Source organism: Festucalex cinctus, chromosome 3, assembly GCF_051991245.1.
Source record: "Festucalex cinctus isolate MCC-2025b chromosome 3, RoL_Fcin_1.0, whole genome shotgun sequence".
Taxonomy (NCBI): domain Eukaryota; kingdom Metazoa; phylum Chordata; class Actinopteri; order Syngnathiformes; family Syngnathidae; genus Festucalex; species Festucalex cinctus.
The window spans coordinates 14,062,688-14,082,578 of NC_135413.1; the positions used below are offsets into that span (position 1 = coordinate 14,062,688).

The 19,891-nt window shown below is 38.3% G+C and overlaps 1 protein-coding gene across 1 annotated transcript; it reads left to right on the forward strand.

Annotated features, from left to right (window-relative positions):
• The first annotated feature begins 949 nt into the window (after positions 1-949).
• pdhx (pyruvate dehydrogenase complex component X) lies at positions 950-18,519 on the forward strand. Its single transcript, XM_077515946.1, has 11 exons — positions 950-1,116; positions 4,004-4,087; positions 5,192-5,292; positions 9,260-9,459; positions 11,876-11,974; positions 13,001-13,163; positions 13,582-13,729; positions 15,234-15,292; positions 15,952-16,110; positions 17,103-17,167; positions 17,742-18,519. The coding sequence occupies exons 1-11, from the start codon at positions 981-983 to the stop codon at positions 17,995-17,997; spliced, it is 1,470 nt and encodes a 489-aa protein (XP_077372072.1). The 5' UTR covers positions 950-980; the 3' UTR covers positions 17,998-18,519.
• Positions 18,520-19,891: the final 1,372 nt, after the last annotated feature.

Genomic DNA, 19,891 nt, shown 5'->3' on the forward strand with positions numbered 1-19,891 from the left:
GGTGAGGTGGCACAAATATGAGCTCAAACAGGTTGTAACCTTCCATAATGAGTAATTGAAGCATGAACAAAAAAAATGAAATCAGTATGGCTTTCATTGTTGTGTAACTGCTAAATGAAGATAAAGGGTTGGTGATATGCGTGCATGTGTGCATGCATTCCATGACTGATTTTTACTCTATGTACACCACTCTGTATGCAGCGATGGTTGTTTTAAAAGTACTAACGATATTGATCTTATACCATATGAGCAGCTCATCAGCTCTGCATAAGACTGATAACGAGCTTGTTGATTGGAATTAGCTCGTACTGAAAGACAGAAACCTCCGAAACCTGCAGGACTTCGATCCAAGAGGACAGAGTTTGCCCACCCCTGGGTTAGGTTGTTGCTTTAACGTGCATTCAATGTTGTTGTTGTTGTTTTTTAACTCAAGTACAAACATACAATCACATTTCTATTGTTTTAAAAATGCACAAAGAATTACAGTCAAACAATGGAACAGAGGGCATTTACAATTCAAATAAAGGGCAAAAAAAATGGAGAATAGAAAAACGAAAAATCACAAGTATAATCTTTCAATAATTGATACCAGTCTTGTTACATTCTTGGTGTAATAAGCGACTGCGTATTATTGTAAGATTTCAATTCATTTTTCCAAGATTAGCATTCAATGTACCAACATTATGTTGTGGGCGGGTCTGCCACATCCAATATGGCTGAAGCGCTGACTCGTAACAAGCACAGACGATTATACATCTACGTCTATGGCAAGGGCCCTGAAATGACCTTTTGTGAGCTATGCCTGTCCATATGTCTCAAAAGTAAACAATGTTAAACTCTACAAATGCCACAACATAAAACAACTTGGCCACTATGTCTATTGTTTGTAACTAAACGATAAAACAGGCAACATTTGATTCGCTGAAAATATTAACATTTTGATCAGGCACTAGCATGTTTCTCCGAATGAGGGCATCAACATGGCGACCTCCTTGCGTCTGGGTCGTCAAGGAATCTTATTCGGCCTTAAATTATCTAACATTAATAAATGTCTGTGGAGCACGCAGACATTACAAGAGCACGCCAGACACTTCTTCCAGTCTTCATGGCTCTTCGGTGAGTGACGTTGTGTGCATTTTTGTAAATGACGACAGCTTGACGACCGTTGACATTTAGCTTATTGCCGAGCTTTTTCTCACGCAATATGGTTATTTGGCAACCAATTTATAACCACATTTCAGTAACGCCTCAATATAAGGATTACCCTTTTTATTTCACTTCTGTGACAACTGACACATTAACTGATACTCAAGGGCTGGAGTCCTGGAGGTTTTAGATGTTTCCGTCCTCCAAATACACCTGATTCATATAATCAGCTCATCAGCAAGAACCCCGATAATTATCCTAATCTTTAGAATCAGATGTGATAGAGGACAAAAACATCTAAAACTTGCAGGACTCCGGCCCTCGCGGGCCAGCATTGGAGAAGCCTGCTTTACGTTAACCACACTGTTCCTCACATTCGCATTCACATTCGCACTGGTATACCCATGGTTTCGGCCCTAACAGTAAACCTTCATGATCAGTGACTCCTAGACTCATTTGTTCAACGTTTGAGCATTATCACTGACTCTGTGATGAAGAATTTACACAGAAACATAACACTTGTGGTAAAAATAACTGGTCATGTTTTCCCCACATTTGCTTTTACTCTCGGTTGTATCTGCGTTGTAGCAGGAAATATAATAATGGCTGTATTTTAAAATGAATATGATAGTAATCTGAGGACCCCCACCCCCACTTGGCCTCAAATTATGAGCAGTGCCAGTGGTTCATGTTTGCTACTTTGCAAAGAACTCCCTGAGAACCCACTTCGGCTCCATTTTTAACTTTGCACTTGCAGTGTGTCAGTGCGTCCAGCAGATGCCAGCAGAATGACAAATTAAATGTAATGTTCTCCCTATCACAATGGAAATTGGATTGCTAACTTTAATTTCTTAATTTAAAAAAAAAATAATAATAATAATAATAATGCAATTATGATTATTGTATATTATTTCTTATTTATACACCGTATTTCAAAACACAGTTACAGCACGAGTCACAGTAAAACCACCATGATCTTTAACATGATATAATGTTGATTAAAATGAGTAAAAAAAAAAAAAAAAAGTAAAATAAAATACCAATGCTTTTACAAGAAGGCTAACTATAATGAACATGAGTTGGTCGAGCCCTGGTAAGTAAATACTTGGGCACGACCAATATGGATTTTTGTTTATTTGTTTGTTTTTTAGATACCTGATGGCTGACACCAACATTTGGAAGAAAATACTTATTACCAATTAATAAGATGATTAATTACGACTAATTTACAATTTATTACTGTTGCATGATTAGTCCCGGGGGGATCTGATCCAGCTCCATGATCAAATGTACTTGAAGCCATAAAACAGCATGGGTGCCTTTTTTCAAATCTACAGGGGAGCTAAATGATCTGATTGGCGGTAAGAGGTGCACAGAGCAGGACCTCATGACTTTAGTCTCTGTTTGAGCTGCACTGGCGTAACTGTGAGGTGGCAACTGGGCCACCCACACCAAATGCCTTGCAACAACTACTGTCGGAAATGAATCGATCAATAATAAATAAATCAATAAATTCAAAATGTGTTTATAGATTTACATGATATTAGTATAATGTAATAGTTCGTGTAAAACATTTTAATCACCAGTTTTGAATTCACTCCCACCCTGAAAACAAACCAACAAAAAGAAAAAATGGCTGCATGCTACCACTCCACTACTTGGGGGGAAAGTGTCAAGTGTCTTAGTGTCTACTGATGCGGCGGGGTAACTTTATCTAGCTTACATCGAGTCTTGGGCAAATAAAAGGCTAATAATGAATTTTCATAGGGAAAGTGGAAGGAACAGTTCTTTGACTGGCCTGAGACTTCATCCTGCAGACTTTCATTTGTTTTTTTTGTTTTTTTGTTTTTTTGGTATTTGAATTATGGTGCCCCACTACAATTATTGAGCTGTTGCATTGGTGAATAGAAATCAAAATTAACAAGTGCTCATTCTGATTTTCATATACTAGTTAAGATTTTGGTTGTCCTGGTTCACTTTGCATCACATGATGTCTGCAGATCTTTCAGCTGCACATTCATGTGACAAAAATCTTTTCTTTTTACAACTGAGAGCCATTTTACTCAATTAAGATCCCGTCACTGCGGTAGCCACTGAAGAACATTGAGGTCATTGTGATGTTGAGATGGGTTTCGAAACAAACCATTCACTGGACAAGCACAAGAAAGAGCCACGAAAGGATGGATAATTTGTGGGCATGCTAGGAATTGCAAGCTCACTGACCTCACTGAAATGTTCGTGTTGGTTAGTGGTTACAAGATTTAGATGCCTGTGTGTTGTGACTTTTGTAGAAAATTCGGTAGTGGTCACCGATTCTGGCGGAAATGTACGTGATCAGCATATGTTGATGAATGCCTCTCATTGCTAAACACAAAAAGCGATCACTCACAGCTCGTACTTTGTAGCCTGTAGCCAACTAGAGATCAGCCTGGGTGCATCGTATCGTCTCCTCCCCTATCCTTGACACTGCACTTGCCCAATTCCCCAACCCTTCCCTTCTATACAGAAGTCGCATCATGGCACATGGCCATGAACAGAACATTGGAATATTGAGGAAAGTAGGAAATGTCCATGTATTTCAATAATTTGTTTCAAAAAGTGAAACTTTTATGTTACATTAGTTCACCAAACACAAAGCAAAATATTGGAAGCCAGGATTTGTTTAAATTTTGATGGTTATTACAGAAAGACACAAAATTAAAAATAAATACATTTATGACCAGTGCGGGTCAATTTCTTTCTTTTTTCTTTTTGTACATTGCTGGCAGAAATCTTCAAATAAGTATTTCTGCATTAGCTTCAAGTGCCTATACAAGTGGAGTGTCAGTCACGCTGTTGTGATCTATCTGTCCTGTAGGTGTCGCCCCACTCAACGTGCAAATGCCAGCACTCTCACCAACCATGGAGGAGGGAAACGTTGTCAAATGGCTGAAGAAAGAAGGTAAAAGGAATTTACAAGTGCCCAGCATAAATGTCTAAAGTCACAACCCTTCCTGGCGCTATCCTAAATTGTAATATTCCTTTACAGCTCGGTTTTCAATGCCTCAAGTGTGCTAAATAATGTGTGCATAAAAACTACGGTAATATTTACCTTGCAACTATGTGCCAACAGCAAGCGCTAATTATCATTCTCTATGACAACACATCACGCTCATGCGGTGTTGTATGGATATGCCTGGCGATTAATTGGCTTATGGAAACCAGGCAGTCATTATTCATTAGTTCTTAGTAGGGCTGACCGTGATAAGCAATAAATCAATTAATTGCACGATAATAAAAATGAGCTTGATAAGTTTGCCGGGCTCAATAATTCTCAGCCATGTACGTGCGTGTTTGTTTACATATGTCATCAATGTTCATGCTGCTCCTTTGCTTCTCTGTCAGTCACTGCTTGCCATCGTGCTAGGTTGTGTCGTCCGTGGAACGAGCTCATTCTGGGGCCAATGAACTGTTTCGAACATAGTTAATTTTTGTTCAGGGATGCCAGGTTTTGTCTTGTTCGACTACAATGAGAAATCCCAGGTAAATTCACCACAAACAAGCCCTAATTCAGCGGGAAAAGGCCATTATTTGGCAACCCTGCGGCAAACTCACAAGGCGAATATGTCATCAAAATGCAATGCGTGGTTGCCTTATGTTGCTTACATTTCATCTGTAGGGGAAAAATAGAATAAGCGTTATTTATTTATTTATGTATTTATTTATGTATTTATTTATTTATTTATTTAACCATGTTCTACATGAAGTTTAGATTTTCAGTTAAGATGCTGTCCTGAGCTGGAAGATTCTTACACACTTGTTTGTGTCCGTAATTATTTTCTGTTACTAGTAAATTTGAAATAATAATAATAATAACAATAATAATAATAATAATAATAACGAGAATAATAATATTAATGAAAAAGAAAACGATTAAAAAAATTACTAAATTTTTTTGCAGAACTGCCATTCTTTTCATCTTTTTTTTTTTTTGAGCTCTTCTCGCAATGTCTTCAGAAAATGTTCAGTTTAAATGATATTTTCATGTACTGTTTTACCATTGCAGGTGAGGCAGTGGCAGCAGGCGATGCTCTTTGTGAAATTGAGACTGACAAAGCTGTGGTTACCATGGAATCTAATGATGACGGCATATTGGCAAAGATTCTGGTGAGAACAAATGCCAAAATCACACGCATTCTTTTGTGAAAGTTGTATTCTGCTTTCCTAGCACAGTGACAGTACATAAAAGAATTTTCTTTTATGGTAGACATTTCTCTAAGCTTTCAAAGATATGGCAATTAGTTGCCTTCTTGACCTCTGTGCTCCATCCAAAAAATGTATGCTTTTTTTTCCCAATATAATTTGAACACCTTGTTTCCCCCATTTTAATCTTCGCACAACGATATTTGCTCCCTGTGTAATTTTCAACATCATGTTGTTATAAACTGCAACTTTGTGGTGATTAAAAAGGGTTCACAACTGGCAAAATTACCATTGAGTTATGCTTTTCTTTCTTTCCCTTTTATAATTTCTTACGTCTTACATCTTTCCTGCTACTGCTACTGTGGGCATGGTAGTTTCCATAGCAACCACAGGAATTGGAGGTAGGGGCTTGAGAACTGAAGCAAGCAGAGAAAGGAGGCCTGTATAAACTCCCAAAGCTAAAATTGTGATGTGTATTAGAAAACCATCAGCTGGAAACATTGCATGTCCAATGTGGGACTTTTTTTTTTCTTTAGCTGAATATAGTGTAGCAAGTTAATAATAGCTAATATGATCCATCAATCCATCCATCCATCCATTCATTCATCCATCCATCCATCCATTTACTACCGCTTATCCGGGTCGGATCGCGGGGGCAGCAGCTTTAGGAGGGAAGCCCAGACTTACCTTCTCCCCAGCCACTTCAACCAGATCCTCCGGCGGGATGCCAAGGCGTTCCCAGGCTAACCGAGAGACATAGTCTCTCCAGCGTGTCCTGGGTCATTCCCCGGGGCCTCCCACCAGTGAGACATGCCTGGAACACTTCTCCAGGGAGTTGTCCAGGAGGTATCCGAACCAGATGCCTGAGCAACCTCAGCTGGCTCCTCTCAACGTGGAGGAGCAGCGGCTCTACTCCGAATCTCGGAGAAAACTCATTTCAGCCACTTGTATCCGGATCTTGTTCTTCCTGTCACGACCCACAGCTCGTGACCATAGGTGAGGTTCAGAACGTAGAGTGACCAGTAAATCGAGAGCTTTGCCTTTTGGCTCAGCTCCTTCTTCACCACAATGGACCGATACAGAGTCTGCATTACTGCAGACGCTGCACCGATTGTGTTACATCATTGCTCTACCATGATCGATGGTTTTTATTCTTGAATCTGTTGTGGGTAGCATCAATAAGTAACACAGTTTTCTAATGACACCAACGCAACGCTTTCCTGCGTTACCTTGAACTGTACATGCCAGTGTGTCAGTGCGATGACTGTCGATATTTGTTAACGGCTGCAGATATTATCTTGACCTTTTGTTTGTACTACCCGATAAACTGAATGGCTACTTAATAGCTAAATTGTATTTATTTGATTTTATTAGCAGGTTGTATATACTGTATTGTGTTAACAACTCGTGTTCACTGTGCCACATTTCTTGTGTGCATAACACAGTTTCATTTGGAAAAACCTTCAAAATATGGTGTGTTTATGGCAGAACGTGAATTATTACTATGGGACAAAAAGTGGTAACCTATCTACACAAACCCACAGAATATTAACCAAAAACTGTACAAGTCTTCCCGCACTTTTCGTGGCTGATAGATTCCACGCCTACCCGTGATAAGTGCGAAGTAGGGGTAGTTTAAAAAAAAAAAAAAAGTTAAATAAGATTTAAAAAGTAAAAATATTTCTTTGTCATTAAAAATAAATCTTTACTAGTTGTTTGGATGAATAATTACAAATTTAGTTTATGTTTAAAGGAAAAATATTTGTATTATCGCTAAACGCACTTCTGGTTTCTGCAGACTTGCTTCCGGTTTGTGAGCAAAACATGTTTGTCTTCATGGAAGTGTGGAAATTATTTCTTGTTTCTTTCATCTCTTGACGTCAAACATGCTTTCACTACAGTTAAAAGCAATTGTGTGCACCATGCGCACAGTATTTGGAGGAAGTGCGTATTTTATTTAGAGCTGTCAAAGTTAAAGCATTAATAGATCAATTAATCACAGAAAAATGTCACATTAATCACGTATTAACGCATATTAATCACACTATTTTTTTGACCGCGCTTGAGCCTTGAACGTAACTACGGATGGTTACATTGAAGGCTGCGGAGGTCAGTGATGAGGTCAATGCACGGCATTTCCTACGCCTGTTGTTCCAAAATGAGCGGGGTGACTCCAGTTGGTGTGCTCGGTGGTAAATTTCGCTTTAAAAAACACCCCGACGTGACTTTCGCTAAAACAAAAGTAATTTGCATTTAATTAATAATTGCCGAATTGCACCCAATCGATATGATGCTGTTACCTTTTGAGCAATACACGCATGCATGCATGCAATTGCGAACATGCATTTAATCAAGGTTTGCAAATGACATTCAGATAATAAAATGCATTAATGTCAAAATATTACGGTATTTTGTATTTATTTTATATTACCCAAATAAGCGAGTAATTTAGCTGATTAATCGTGATTAATCAAAATTTAAAAGTGTGATTAATCAGATTAAAAATTTTAATTATTTGACAGCACAAATTTTATTATTTATTTATTTATTTACTGCTAAGAGCCACAACAGAATTGCCGTGTGTCTCATGATCCAGTCAGGCTGTTTACATTAACAGCTCCATGGAGTGATAGGGCTTAAAATAAATATTTGATAGCTTGTCCTGCAGGATTTGTTTTGTGGTGGTTGACCCTGGGAGGTAAGACTTATAATAATACACTTTATATAAAGTGCAATGTGGGAGAAAAATTTATTGAATTAAACACAATACTAACTGTATAAAGGTGCTACTCAGTTAATTGAATACTAAATTGTTTTATGCTGTGTGATTTGTGGTAACCGAGAGATTCACAAAGTGTGGTACTACTACCTCTAGTGGTACCCAGGATTGCTTTAGTGCCCAGATGGACTGGGCCACAATTTTTCTTCAGCGATACTCAGGGGGCCATAGGGGACCACATACTTCCTAACCAAATGTATGACAAAATTGCCATTTTAAAGAAACTAAATATTTGCATATTTCTGTATTGTTGTTAGTTATTATTATTGCTGTTATTATTATTGTTATTGTCAATATTATTATTATTATTATTTATTTTTTACTTGAACTAATTGAAATTCATGTAGTATATAAAATCAGAAATGTGTTCATTGGTCAACTATGTGGAAACACCAGGAATTTGGCTCTGGTAGTATTGCAGAACGCGCACCAATGAAACAAAAACAACATTTAGGACATGACACATTTAAAGAGTATAGAGAGTCTATAAGTAATGTAATTGTGCCATTGCAATAGTTAGGAATAATTACAATGCAATGACAATTGCACAGATAATGTGAAGAATCGTCACAATGACCAATAGTGCAGTAATTGGGCTCAATAGTTTAATCAGTTGTACTGTTGTTGCCAACCAATTTTACTTACTGCAGCTACTTTTGGGTTCCACACTGCTGCTTTGACACTAATCTAGACATTGGCTCACTTTGTTTTAATGCATTAAACATTAGCAGTGAATATTTATAATAGCATGCAACAAATTGTGTGTTTTAGCATACAGTATGTGACTATTTTAATACTACCATTTATTTTGCACGTCTGCAGAAAGCAGCCTTGCAGATTCCCTACTTGGACCATTTGGATACCTTTTGAAAACTGATCAAGTGCGGCCACCAGTATATTAGGCATGGCCTTTCATTTAGACTAAATTAGTATTGATTTATTGACAATGTCCAGTGAACCATGGAGAGAGTAGTAAAAGGCACACTGTATTTAGATTAACTCTTAACAGGATCTTGAATCAATTGTGACAGCAACCATAAAAAGTCACTCACTACACTACACACCAAGCTATTTTATTTTAGTGTAGGCTTTCAATTAGTGAGTCACATCACAGCCACAACACAATGTTATTCTACTTGTCCTGCATTTCAGATGGCGGAGGGAAGTCGTAACGTGCGCCTAGGAACTCTCATTGCTGTTATGGTGGAGGAGGGACAGGACTGGACGCAGGTTGAGATTCCCCCACCATCTGCATCTGCACCTGCATCTGCTATACACAAAACCGTTTCCACCGTTGATCCTCCTGCTACTTCTTCACCACCTTCTCCCCCCAAAATAGTCCCAACAGGATCGTAAGTGTCATCTCATTGTGTTGTCATGGTACCAGAATTTGGACTTAAATACTACACTTGCAGATAGTGCCTCGATGCTGATACTGAAACAATATTATGGCAGAAACTTAAAAATGAGTATAACACAGTGGAATGATAACTGACAGATAAACAACTTCAAATTCGGAAAATTATGAAGATACTAATTAGAATTGTTTTGACAAAATGAATACATTTTAAGCATTTTGTGTAACCACTACTGTACAAAAGTCTAGGGCCACCAAATGATGTTGTTTTAGCAATGATCCATGATCATATTTAATATATTAATTTTTTTTACTACAAGTTTGCGACATTTATCACAGACTGCTCCAGCAAGGTTAAACTAGTTATTAAAAAAAAGAAAGAAAAGAAAAAAGTTCAAACAATCCATTGAGTATGTACTTGCTTTTTTTTATTTTTTTTATTTTGTATTTATTTTTTATTTTTTTTTCCCCTTCCTCTCTCTATGTGTAAGCTTGCAGGCTGTGTCGTGGAGGATGGGGAAGAAATGAACGGGTGATTCTGGGGGGTGGACGGCCCTATTGATGCTATGGCGACTCATAATACAGAAACAGATAATTAATCATCTACACCCAAATTCAGATCCATAGACAAAATATGATGTCGTCATTTAAAAGTTCTCATTTTTTGCAAATGCGTGCTGTACTTTGATATGCATTTGGTTTTTCCTGGCTCAAATTGAGGCAGAGGTGGTGTCATCCTGACTATGATGGGTGACTACCAATACCAATGCCAATACCAGTCTTATTTTAAGGTATCAGTACTCGCTGCGGTGACGATACCATTATGGGCTGCCCTCCTGCAGACATTTTACGATCAGAGACTAGAAATTAGAAATGATATGAATACAAAGTTGCCATTAAATTTTTGCCATTTTTTAAAACTACTATCATTAACAAAAAAAAAAAAAATCATCCACTAATACATATTAAATTGTACATATAGTTCAGCGTTGTTGTAAACACTATTATGTTTATTGTATATACTGTGTTTTTATGACTTTGGCGATGGCTGGAGCGCGCTACCTCTGCCTCACAACCAGGAAACGGGCGTGCGCAACTGTTGCTCCATGGTCTGTTTCTTCTTCGGGACATTAAGTCTTCAAAAAAAAGAAAAGGAAAAAAAAGAAAATTGTTTCTTCTTTGTTTTTTGCTTCAGTTCTTTCCGGTGCACTGCTGTTGATATAGCGCCTCCATAATGGTGCAACACTGCAACTGCAGTTAAAATGCGTTCCTGCCAAGCTCAATCAAAATAGCTGGAGCGCTGTGTTGAGCGATATAAGTGGCTCAGGCTGGAGGTGGGAAACTAATTAGATGGAGGTGGCCACCTCTAAATTTTGTACACAGGAAAAAACATTTGAGAACAAGAACGTTTATCGCAACGCAAATTGAGTCACACAAATTTGAGATGAAGGGAAGTGTTGCAAATTAACATGGAGTTTTTGAATTTGTGGCAGAATTTAGGATGCCCAGTCTGGACATCAGTGAGCTCTTTAGCTCGTGGCACGTAGCTCGAGAACATGACTTGCAGATGGGCTTTTTCTGTGCGTCAGTTCACGGCATAGAGAAAACCTGATGTTTTTGGGGTGGCTGTTAGCTGCACACTGAAAAATTGGCTGCATTTGCAAGCAACTTGTTTGCAGTCTCGAGCCTGCAACCCTTTCTAGTCAACATTGTGCAACTTCCTTTGTATTATTTTGACTAACTACAAATACGCTCCAACCATTGTGGAGGTTCTTTTTGTATTGTACTCGTATTACAGCACCAACACTATGACGTGTTGGCAATTAACTTTTCCCCCTCATAATACACCATCAGCTGTTAGATTTTTAAATCAATTATGAGTTGCATTCCTTGTATCATGATGACTTGTTATTAATTTGTTTTTCTCTGTTTGAGCCGCTGTTGCACACCAAATTGCCCTTCAGGGATAATGAAGATTTATCTTATCCCATATACTTTCTAAAGCTGTATTTTACAAAAGAATGTTAAACATCCTGAATTTTAAAAATCTTGACTAGTGGCTACCCTTGTTTACACAATTGCACCCTAGGGCTAGGTATAAGACCTACCACAGAGCAAATAGTATGTTTTTGTTTTGCTAACATTTTGAGGTGAGCCAGTTGACATATCAGGTATATTTGAAAGTATACATAAACTGGGCTGGATTGTTTATTTAAAATAATAAAAACAATTTAAAAAAACTGCTCAGATGGTTTAGATTTAGAATTACAGGAGTACAATTACCTTATCAGTTAGCAAATGTCCATAAGAGACTTGAATTAAAGGTAGAATTTTACACAAAATTAAAAGGTTGATGAAATAAAACATTTTAGTCTAATGGTAACTTGTCGTCATGGCTCATTGTCCTTCAGGTTACGACTAAGCCCAGCAGCAAGACACATCCTGGATACTCATGGTGTTGATCCAAAACTGGCCACACCTACCGGACCAAGAGGATTGATCACTAAGGAGTAAGTTTGAGCAGTGAACTTGTCTCTACGTTCACACGGAATGCGAAAAAATGCGTCACCTCATGTTTCTCATGGGAGTTGGATTGCACACCACATCACAACAGAGAAAAGGAGAGGCTTTCCATCTCCTCTGGCAAAAAAAGAATGTATGCACATTGCACGCCATCATGCTGGTCAATCAAGTGGTTGTTTTAATATTTTGGCTAATAGGAAATGCTGTAGCGATTACTGATCACAATTCAACAGTTGTAAGCAAATGATAGCACTTACCATAACTATATATGTTAACTTGCTTGTTCACCATTCTTAAATGCCTGCTCATTATTGGCTCGGTCCCGTCATTGGAAGCTGACAGTGTTGTACAACCCACAAACTGCAGTAATTATTTTTGTCTTGCATATATAGTAAGTACATACTCAATACCGATTGGCTGCTGTACACCAAGTGTGTTTTCGAGTTCAACTTTACCAACTTGAACAAATGTGCTTGCCGCACTCTCATTGCCAATAAACTGCGTCAATTGTACCAGCCATCACAGATTTGCACCCATCTGCTATTGACTATTCCAATTACTCGATCAGAGAATAATCAGAGATATATAAATAACTGGAAGCTCAGGAGAGCCATGGAATTATGTTATTTACAAGTGTATGTAGTAAACTTTTGATCACAACTGTATATGTAAATGTTAAAATGCAGGAACAAGGCAGGGGTAAAACTGCTTTGGGGCCCAGACTTCATGTTCAGGACAGACGACAATGGACCCTGGTGCACTGACTTGAAACTGGAACACTACAAAAACCTGATACATGTCATGTGCTTCCCTAGGGTTGGTGCGTTTACAGCCAAAAAATACAATCAGATTGTATTTGATTTTTTTTTTTTTTTTTTTTTTTTTTAAGTCAGTGGTAGTGACAAAGCAGACCGGCATTTCTCAGACAACTTTCATTTGTCTACAGTGTGATCGAACTGTGATCCTGCGATTCACATTTCTAATTTTTTTTGGGTCTATTTCGGCTCCAACAGAGATGCATTAAATGTTTTGAAGATGTCTGGGGAGCCAAAAACGACACCGATGGCTGCTCCGCCTTCTCCTGGTCCTGCCCCAGTCCCAGCATCTATTCCACCACAACCAGGCAGCAGACCTAACATACCTCCTCTTTCTATACCGGGAAAGCCAGGTGCTCCGGTGGGTTTTAAATTATATACCATATAAACATGCACTTCCCCAAAGTTGCACTTGCCATATGTCATGCTCCTTTTTGCTAATAGTGTAAATGTATGCAGGTCATCACTTTATTATTTGATTCTGGTTTCACCAATTTGCACTTGAGTTTTTGCAATTTGCACTTGCAAACATTTTAGCTAACACAGCTGTTAGTAATCTGTATGTTCATTACTTGAATGTTCATAAGTTTAGTGGTGCCACTGAATCTTTGTCAATGTCAGTCTGTTTTGATTGATTAAAACTCTTCCTGTTTAACCTGACCTTAATATAATCTAATGGGTCTATAAGCATTGTTTGATGTATATGTGCAACGTAGTGTGATGTATTCCATGTGTACAGTAATTCGCCACATCTTGACTTATACAATCTTATTCCCCAGGGCACTTTCACGGAGCTTCCAGCATCAAATGTCCGCCGCGTGATCGCTCAAAGGCTAACACAGTCCAAAACCACTATCCCCCATGCTTATGCTTCTGTTGACTGTGACATGGCTGCAGTAATGAAGCTTCGTAACGACTTAGCCCAAGGTAAGCAAGACGCTTGTCTGTACACTTACTTTGGGTCACCTTTTTATATGAACATGTTATAGCTTCCGTTGATAATGTGATTATCAATAATTGTCCTTGAAGATGAGAATTTCAAGGGTTTCACATGACCACTTATTTCACAAAGAGGACAGTCTGTAGCACTGAAAGAAACTGGCACATAACTGATTAGTCCCGCTAGTTAAAACTCTGATTCCACGCACCACACACAAACATTTTGCCAATAATAGAAATGAAAGGCTGGCAACCAGTTCAGGGTGTACACCGCCTGCTGGGATAGGCTCCAGCATCCCTGCTGAGGAATAAGCGGTTAAGAAGATGGATGGATGGATGGATGGATGGATGGGTGGAGAAATGAAAGTTAAATGTCAGACAGATTAAAATTGATTTGGCTGTATTGGAAATCTTTTGAGTAGCATAGCAGAACAAGAGTTATTACTCAAATTATGATGGCTTTGTAAAAAGAAAAGCCTAAGATTTAATCTTCACACTGAAGCATCCTGTTTTTTATTTTTTTTTATTTTTTATTTTTTCATCTGTTCTTAAATTAGTAGGCTATTTCCTGGTTCATGGAGAAAAATGTAAGATAGCAGAACTTCACTTTTTTCTGATCCTGAGTTACTGGAGACCATTTCCATTATGACTTAAATGGAAAAAACGGTAACTAAATTCTTGCACCTACAGTTTATGTTGGGGCATGTCTGCTTGTCCTCAGCTATAGATTTACTTGCCTACTCTTGTCAGCAAACAAACTAGCAAAAAAACTATGAGCAAACCAAAACTATCCTTTTTTTTTTCTTTCTTTCATTTTAGCAGAGGTGAAATGTATTCTCACATTCATAAGAATAGTGAATAAACCCTCTTGCAAAATAACTACAGAGCATCACATTTGTTTACACAGCTGATAGTTGCAGCAGAATGAATTATGGAGTCTACAAAACCCCTTTGTCAATTTACAATAAAATGCATCCAAAGCTGGCTCATCTGAAACCCAAGTGTCTCCAGTATACAACAAAAACAAAGGAATTGACCTCTGCCATTGAAATACATTTGTAGGGCCACTGTATCGCTGGTTCTCTATCAGTGAGGATTGAGGAAATGGACTGGCCATTCCAGACCAGTAAGCAAGTGTCCTGTGTTTACTGGGGGATTCTCTCTCCGGTTGTTATCGCGGACTGTCTTTGTTCAGGATCGTGCAATTTCACGGTTAGTTCGGTCATCATGTTGCACACAGCATTCATAACCATCTGAGACTGCATTCATGGACTCCAGCGGCAACGAATGCAGGCCAAATCCTTGCCTATGATGTTAGACATTGGTTTAGGGAGTGGAGCAGTTTCACTTCCTTGGGATAGTAGTTTAATACTAGATTTTGTGTTGTATTTGTGTCTTACTTCATGTGTTTTTGACAATCACTCTTTTTGTCAATCTTGTACACCAGCCAACCAGAGATGACTCACAGTCTGTTGTTTCGTTGTCTTTCCAGACCAGATCAAGGTTTCTGTTAATGATTTCATTATCAAGGCAGCTGCTGTTACGCTGAAAGTAAGTATTGCTCCTCTCTAGTTGGGGTTCACTTAGTCTTTTAATAAGTGAGTAGTGTGGTCATTGATCTGCTCTGCTCCATTTGTAAAGTGCCCCGAGACAACTTCTGTTGTGATTTTGGCGCAATGTAAATACATTTGAATTGAATTGACACTCAAGTGGGCTGAAGAATCTGCACAGAAAGATAAATGCCGAGTTATTTCCCCACTCAAGTACACAGGAGAATATTGACTATCTCATAGCATCATATGTCATATCTCATATATATTACTATAAGCTAAAAAAGACATCCAATAGACAATTTAGTACAAGCAGTTGGTGAGCAAGCACATAGTATTTCTTTTGAAATTTCTCAGGCCCACTGCAGTCGGCCTCCGCTATTCACTTGGAATAGGGATCCGGCCATGTTTGACCTCCATTAAAATGTATGGGGAGGGGTGGGGGTCTTTGATTAAAAACGGAGGGAAATTGGTGGGGAGAAACGTATATAAGAAATGTATATATCATGTTTCAAAAATAAATCCACGAATAGGCAAATCTATGGGTGCAGGTCTAATCCCATTCCTTTTGTAGTTAATTTTAAAACTTGGGGGCGGAGGAGTGTCTTGACGTGCAATTTGTTTGGCATTGTTGTGACACTACCCGTAAATCTGTGATAGGAGCTACCGGATGTGAACGTGACATGGTCAGATGATGGACCCCGAGCACTGGACTCCATTCACATTTCAATTGCTGTTGCAACCGACAAAGGCCTCATTACCCCCATCATCAGAGATGCTGCAAATAAAGGAGTTCAGGAAATTGCCACCAATGCAAAGGTAAAAGCCTGGATCTCAAACTCTGCTTTGTTAACTTATTACCGACAGTCATTGGCGGCTTTATATATACAATATTAATCTTTGTGGGATTTGTATGATTTTGCTAATTGTCTATGCTCCCTTGTCTTGAAGTTGTGGCATGCTTGAGTGTATCCCAGCAAGCTTCGGGCAAAAGGCAGACTACACTAAATTGTCACTAAAGGCATTGGAAAAGTTGCTAAATATGACAAAGACGTGCAACCAGTATGTCAGTGGGGGACATATTTTGAGCTACAGAAGCCACAAAAGATTGTAAACTTACTTTCAATTTAACTTGTAGTTTTTGCACTTTGTACTGGGGTCAGTATAATTTCCAATGATGAAATATTTCCCAAAAAAAGAAAACAAAGAACATTTTGTACACATTCCTCCACTAGAGACAATCCCATAGCCGCAGTCTTGAATAGAGTGTGCTTTCTCCAAGGTTACTCAACTCAGTCACCATTTGCCATAAAACCCTGGCCACAATAATGCGTTTTCATTGTTTGCCAGATGCCTCATCTTCCTCACTGGGTTGTTGTGTCAGTTCTATTTCCTCATTTTAGTAAGACACAAGCTGATAGTTTCCATTTGTCTCAAAGGCTGCTGTTGGACAGTTTGCCGGTTTTCGAACAACATGTTCCTGTTTGTGCTTTTTATGGGGTGGGGGAATATGTTTAACAACTCTGGTTATGTCGTTACGGTTATTTAGGTAGTCACACATTACAATTTACCAATTAAAAATAATTTAGCCAATTATTATGAATGCTGAAGCAACATTCTAGCTTTATTAATTTAGTCTTCAACCATATTATCGTCTAGAAATATTCCCGTTCGACTTGAATAGTGTTCTCTTCTGACACATTTGTTGTTCAGTGTGTACTTTGTGCCACATCTCCAATACCACTGTTTCATTAATAGTTGATTGATTTCTAGATCAATGATCTAAATATGACATAATGTGTGCTTCATAGGCATTGGCCCAGAAGGCTCGAGATGGAAAACTTTTACCTGAAGAGTACCAAGGAGGCTCATTCAGGTAAAACAAAGACATCAAGAAAAATACATTATGCTGTCAAATGTTTTATTTGTAGAAAATTGTGAGGGGAGGCTAGAATGAATAGTGTCTGTCATTTGGTCATAAAATGGCTTTCTCTGTCAGCAATGAATAACAATGGGAGATGTTGGGCCCTTTGTCCTCCTGAGATGAAAACTCAACATTCTTATTAGAAAGGGCTATGGATGACTAAATGAAACTCCTCCACTCACTCCAGCATAGTTCCTTGGCACAAATTTGCCAAAAACAGGCACCCCAAAATGTGTTTGATATTAGACAGGATTTTGGCCCAAACAGAAAAACAGCAAATGTTACTTGGCATATATGCATGAACATTTTAAATAATAAAAAAAAAAGGATGGTCTTTTCAAAACACTAACATCACATTACATGTTCATTCTTTCAGCATCAGAATATTTATTGTTTTGTCTTATTTTATTTTACATTGAGATTGATTTTTTTTTTTTTTTTCAGTTGAGATATGACGGTGTTTGTTTTGTGCATTTTCTCTAAGTATATTCAGTCTCATATTTCTCAATATGGTTACTTCCCTTAGTATATCCAACCTGGGGATGTTTGGCATTAGTGGCTTCAGCGCTGTGATCAACCCTCCGCAGGCTTGCATCCTCGCCGTCGGCACCTCCAGGCCCGAATTAAGTCTGTGCGCGGACAACCAGACCCTGCGTACGCAACAGCTGATGACTGTCACCTTGTCAAGTGATGGGCGACTTATTGATGACGAACTTGCCTCGCGATTTCTTGATAGATTCCGCGCCAACCTAGAGGAACCTCAGCGCATGGCTTTAGCCTGAAATAGGCAGAATGCTCATTAGAGATAAAGCAAAGATGCAGTTGCCTGATAAAGCCTGCCCTCTTTTTTAAAAAATTTCTTTTCTTTTCTTTTTTTTTTCGTTGGCAGTCACTAGACTGTGATGCAAGAGTCAAATTGAGCTGCTGTTAGTTATTGAGAAATATTTCCAACTGCCAGTTTCCATAGAGGTACATCCTTTGATGTTCCTTCATCACGCCACTCGTGTTTGTGTGTACATATACTGTACATATATTTAAAGATGTCAGTTCTGATGTGTCTGTAGGGTATCAAAATCTCTAAACATAACAAATAGAACTGTAAACATCTTCATTTAAATTCCTTTGTAATATTTATTGCACCCACTTGAGATGTTTCCTGTTACATTCAAAATTCATTAATGCTAAGCAAAATATTTGAAGACACATTGTAATTGTCAAGTTAACTAATTCCAAAGTCCTTCATGCGAATTTGTTGCAATAATTTTTAAGGGAGATGCAAATAAAAAATGTTTATTGACTGTTAATGTATTTCGGGACTCATTTCATTATGTCAGTTTGGCACACATTGACAGCGAAACCACACGTGTTTTAATTAGAATACAAGAAATTGCGTCAAGGAGAAAAAAAATTAGAGAAGCCAATTAGGATAATTTCCTGTGGCAAACATACTGGTCAGCCTACACTAGCAGATGTTTATTTGCCCTAAGTGCACCGAACAGCTGTTACGTACAGACCTGCATCAGTAGGTGGAGTGATGCTTATTTGATTATAACCCAAATTCAGCAACGGTGTGATCTGAGAACGGGCCATGTTCTGTAAAGCGCTTTGTTACAGCTAAGGTTGTTTGAAAGCACAATATACAGTAAATAAAGATGACTTGTTTATTGTGATCGCGGTAAGCACTAGGGTTTGAGTTACAAACACGCAGAAGCCCAATAGTAATATTTGATTAAAACTGACCGAACAAAATTGCTTTTCATCAAATGCAGCAGGATTTTTTAAGTTTTTTTTTTTATTTGTTTTTTTTATTAACCTTGGGGACCAACTTTCCTTGTAAAAACTGGCCTGGGCCCCATTCAGAAATTGTGATTTATGTTAACTTATTGTTTGTATTAACTAAGTGCTTGTCCATGATGTCCTTTGTTCAATTTCTTCTTTCATGACGACGACTTCGACTACAGTTCTATATACAGGTAAATAAAATTCTGACGCCTTATCTCCACCTAGTGACAGGAAGCAGCAACAGCTCTGAGACCGCTTACATGACGTCACACACACACATACCTCAAGTTACTAAGAAGAAAAAAAAAAAATTACATTTTGAGTGGGCTGACAGTACGTGTGACGTATGGTGGAAGTGACGTCAACGTCGAGCACAATGGGGTAGATGCTACGTACTTCTGACTTCCATAAGTCCACATACCTACACTGTTTCTGGTTACTGTTGCTATATATTGAAACATTGTAGGTGTGTGACATATGGAAGTCGAAAGTCCCGCCTCCTCCGTGGCATATAACCCATTTGGCTAATTACTGCCACCTACAAGCATCTAAATGAGTTTAAAAACGCACTTATCTGTTTTTTTGTGCGTTTGTTTTTGTTTTTTTTCTTCCTCTTTTGCTAGCTTCTACCTCAAGCCACTTCAGCTAGTTCTTGCTATCCACTCTTGTTCGCCACTCATGCTAGCTCCTGTTCTAGCTCCTGTTCACAGGATTGCTCACTCCAAATAATAATGGGTAGTAATTTTTGGTAGGCTCGTGAAGTGTGATCTGTAGTCACCAACACCAATGGAGAGGCAATAAAATTCTAAACTAATTTCTGCTAGTCATTTTTACTTGTACATTATGACACGACACACTTAATCAAATCAAATAATTTGCAACAGAACAACACCA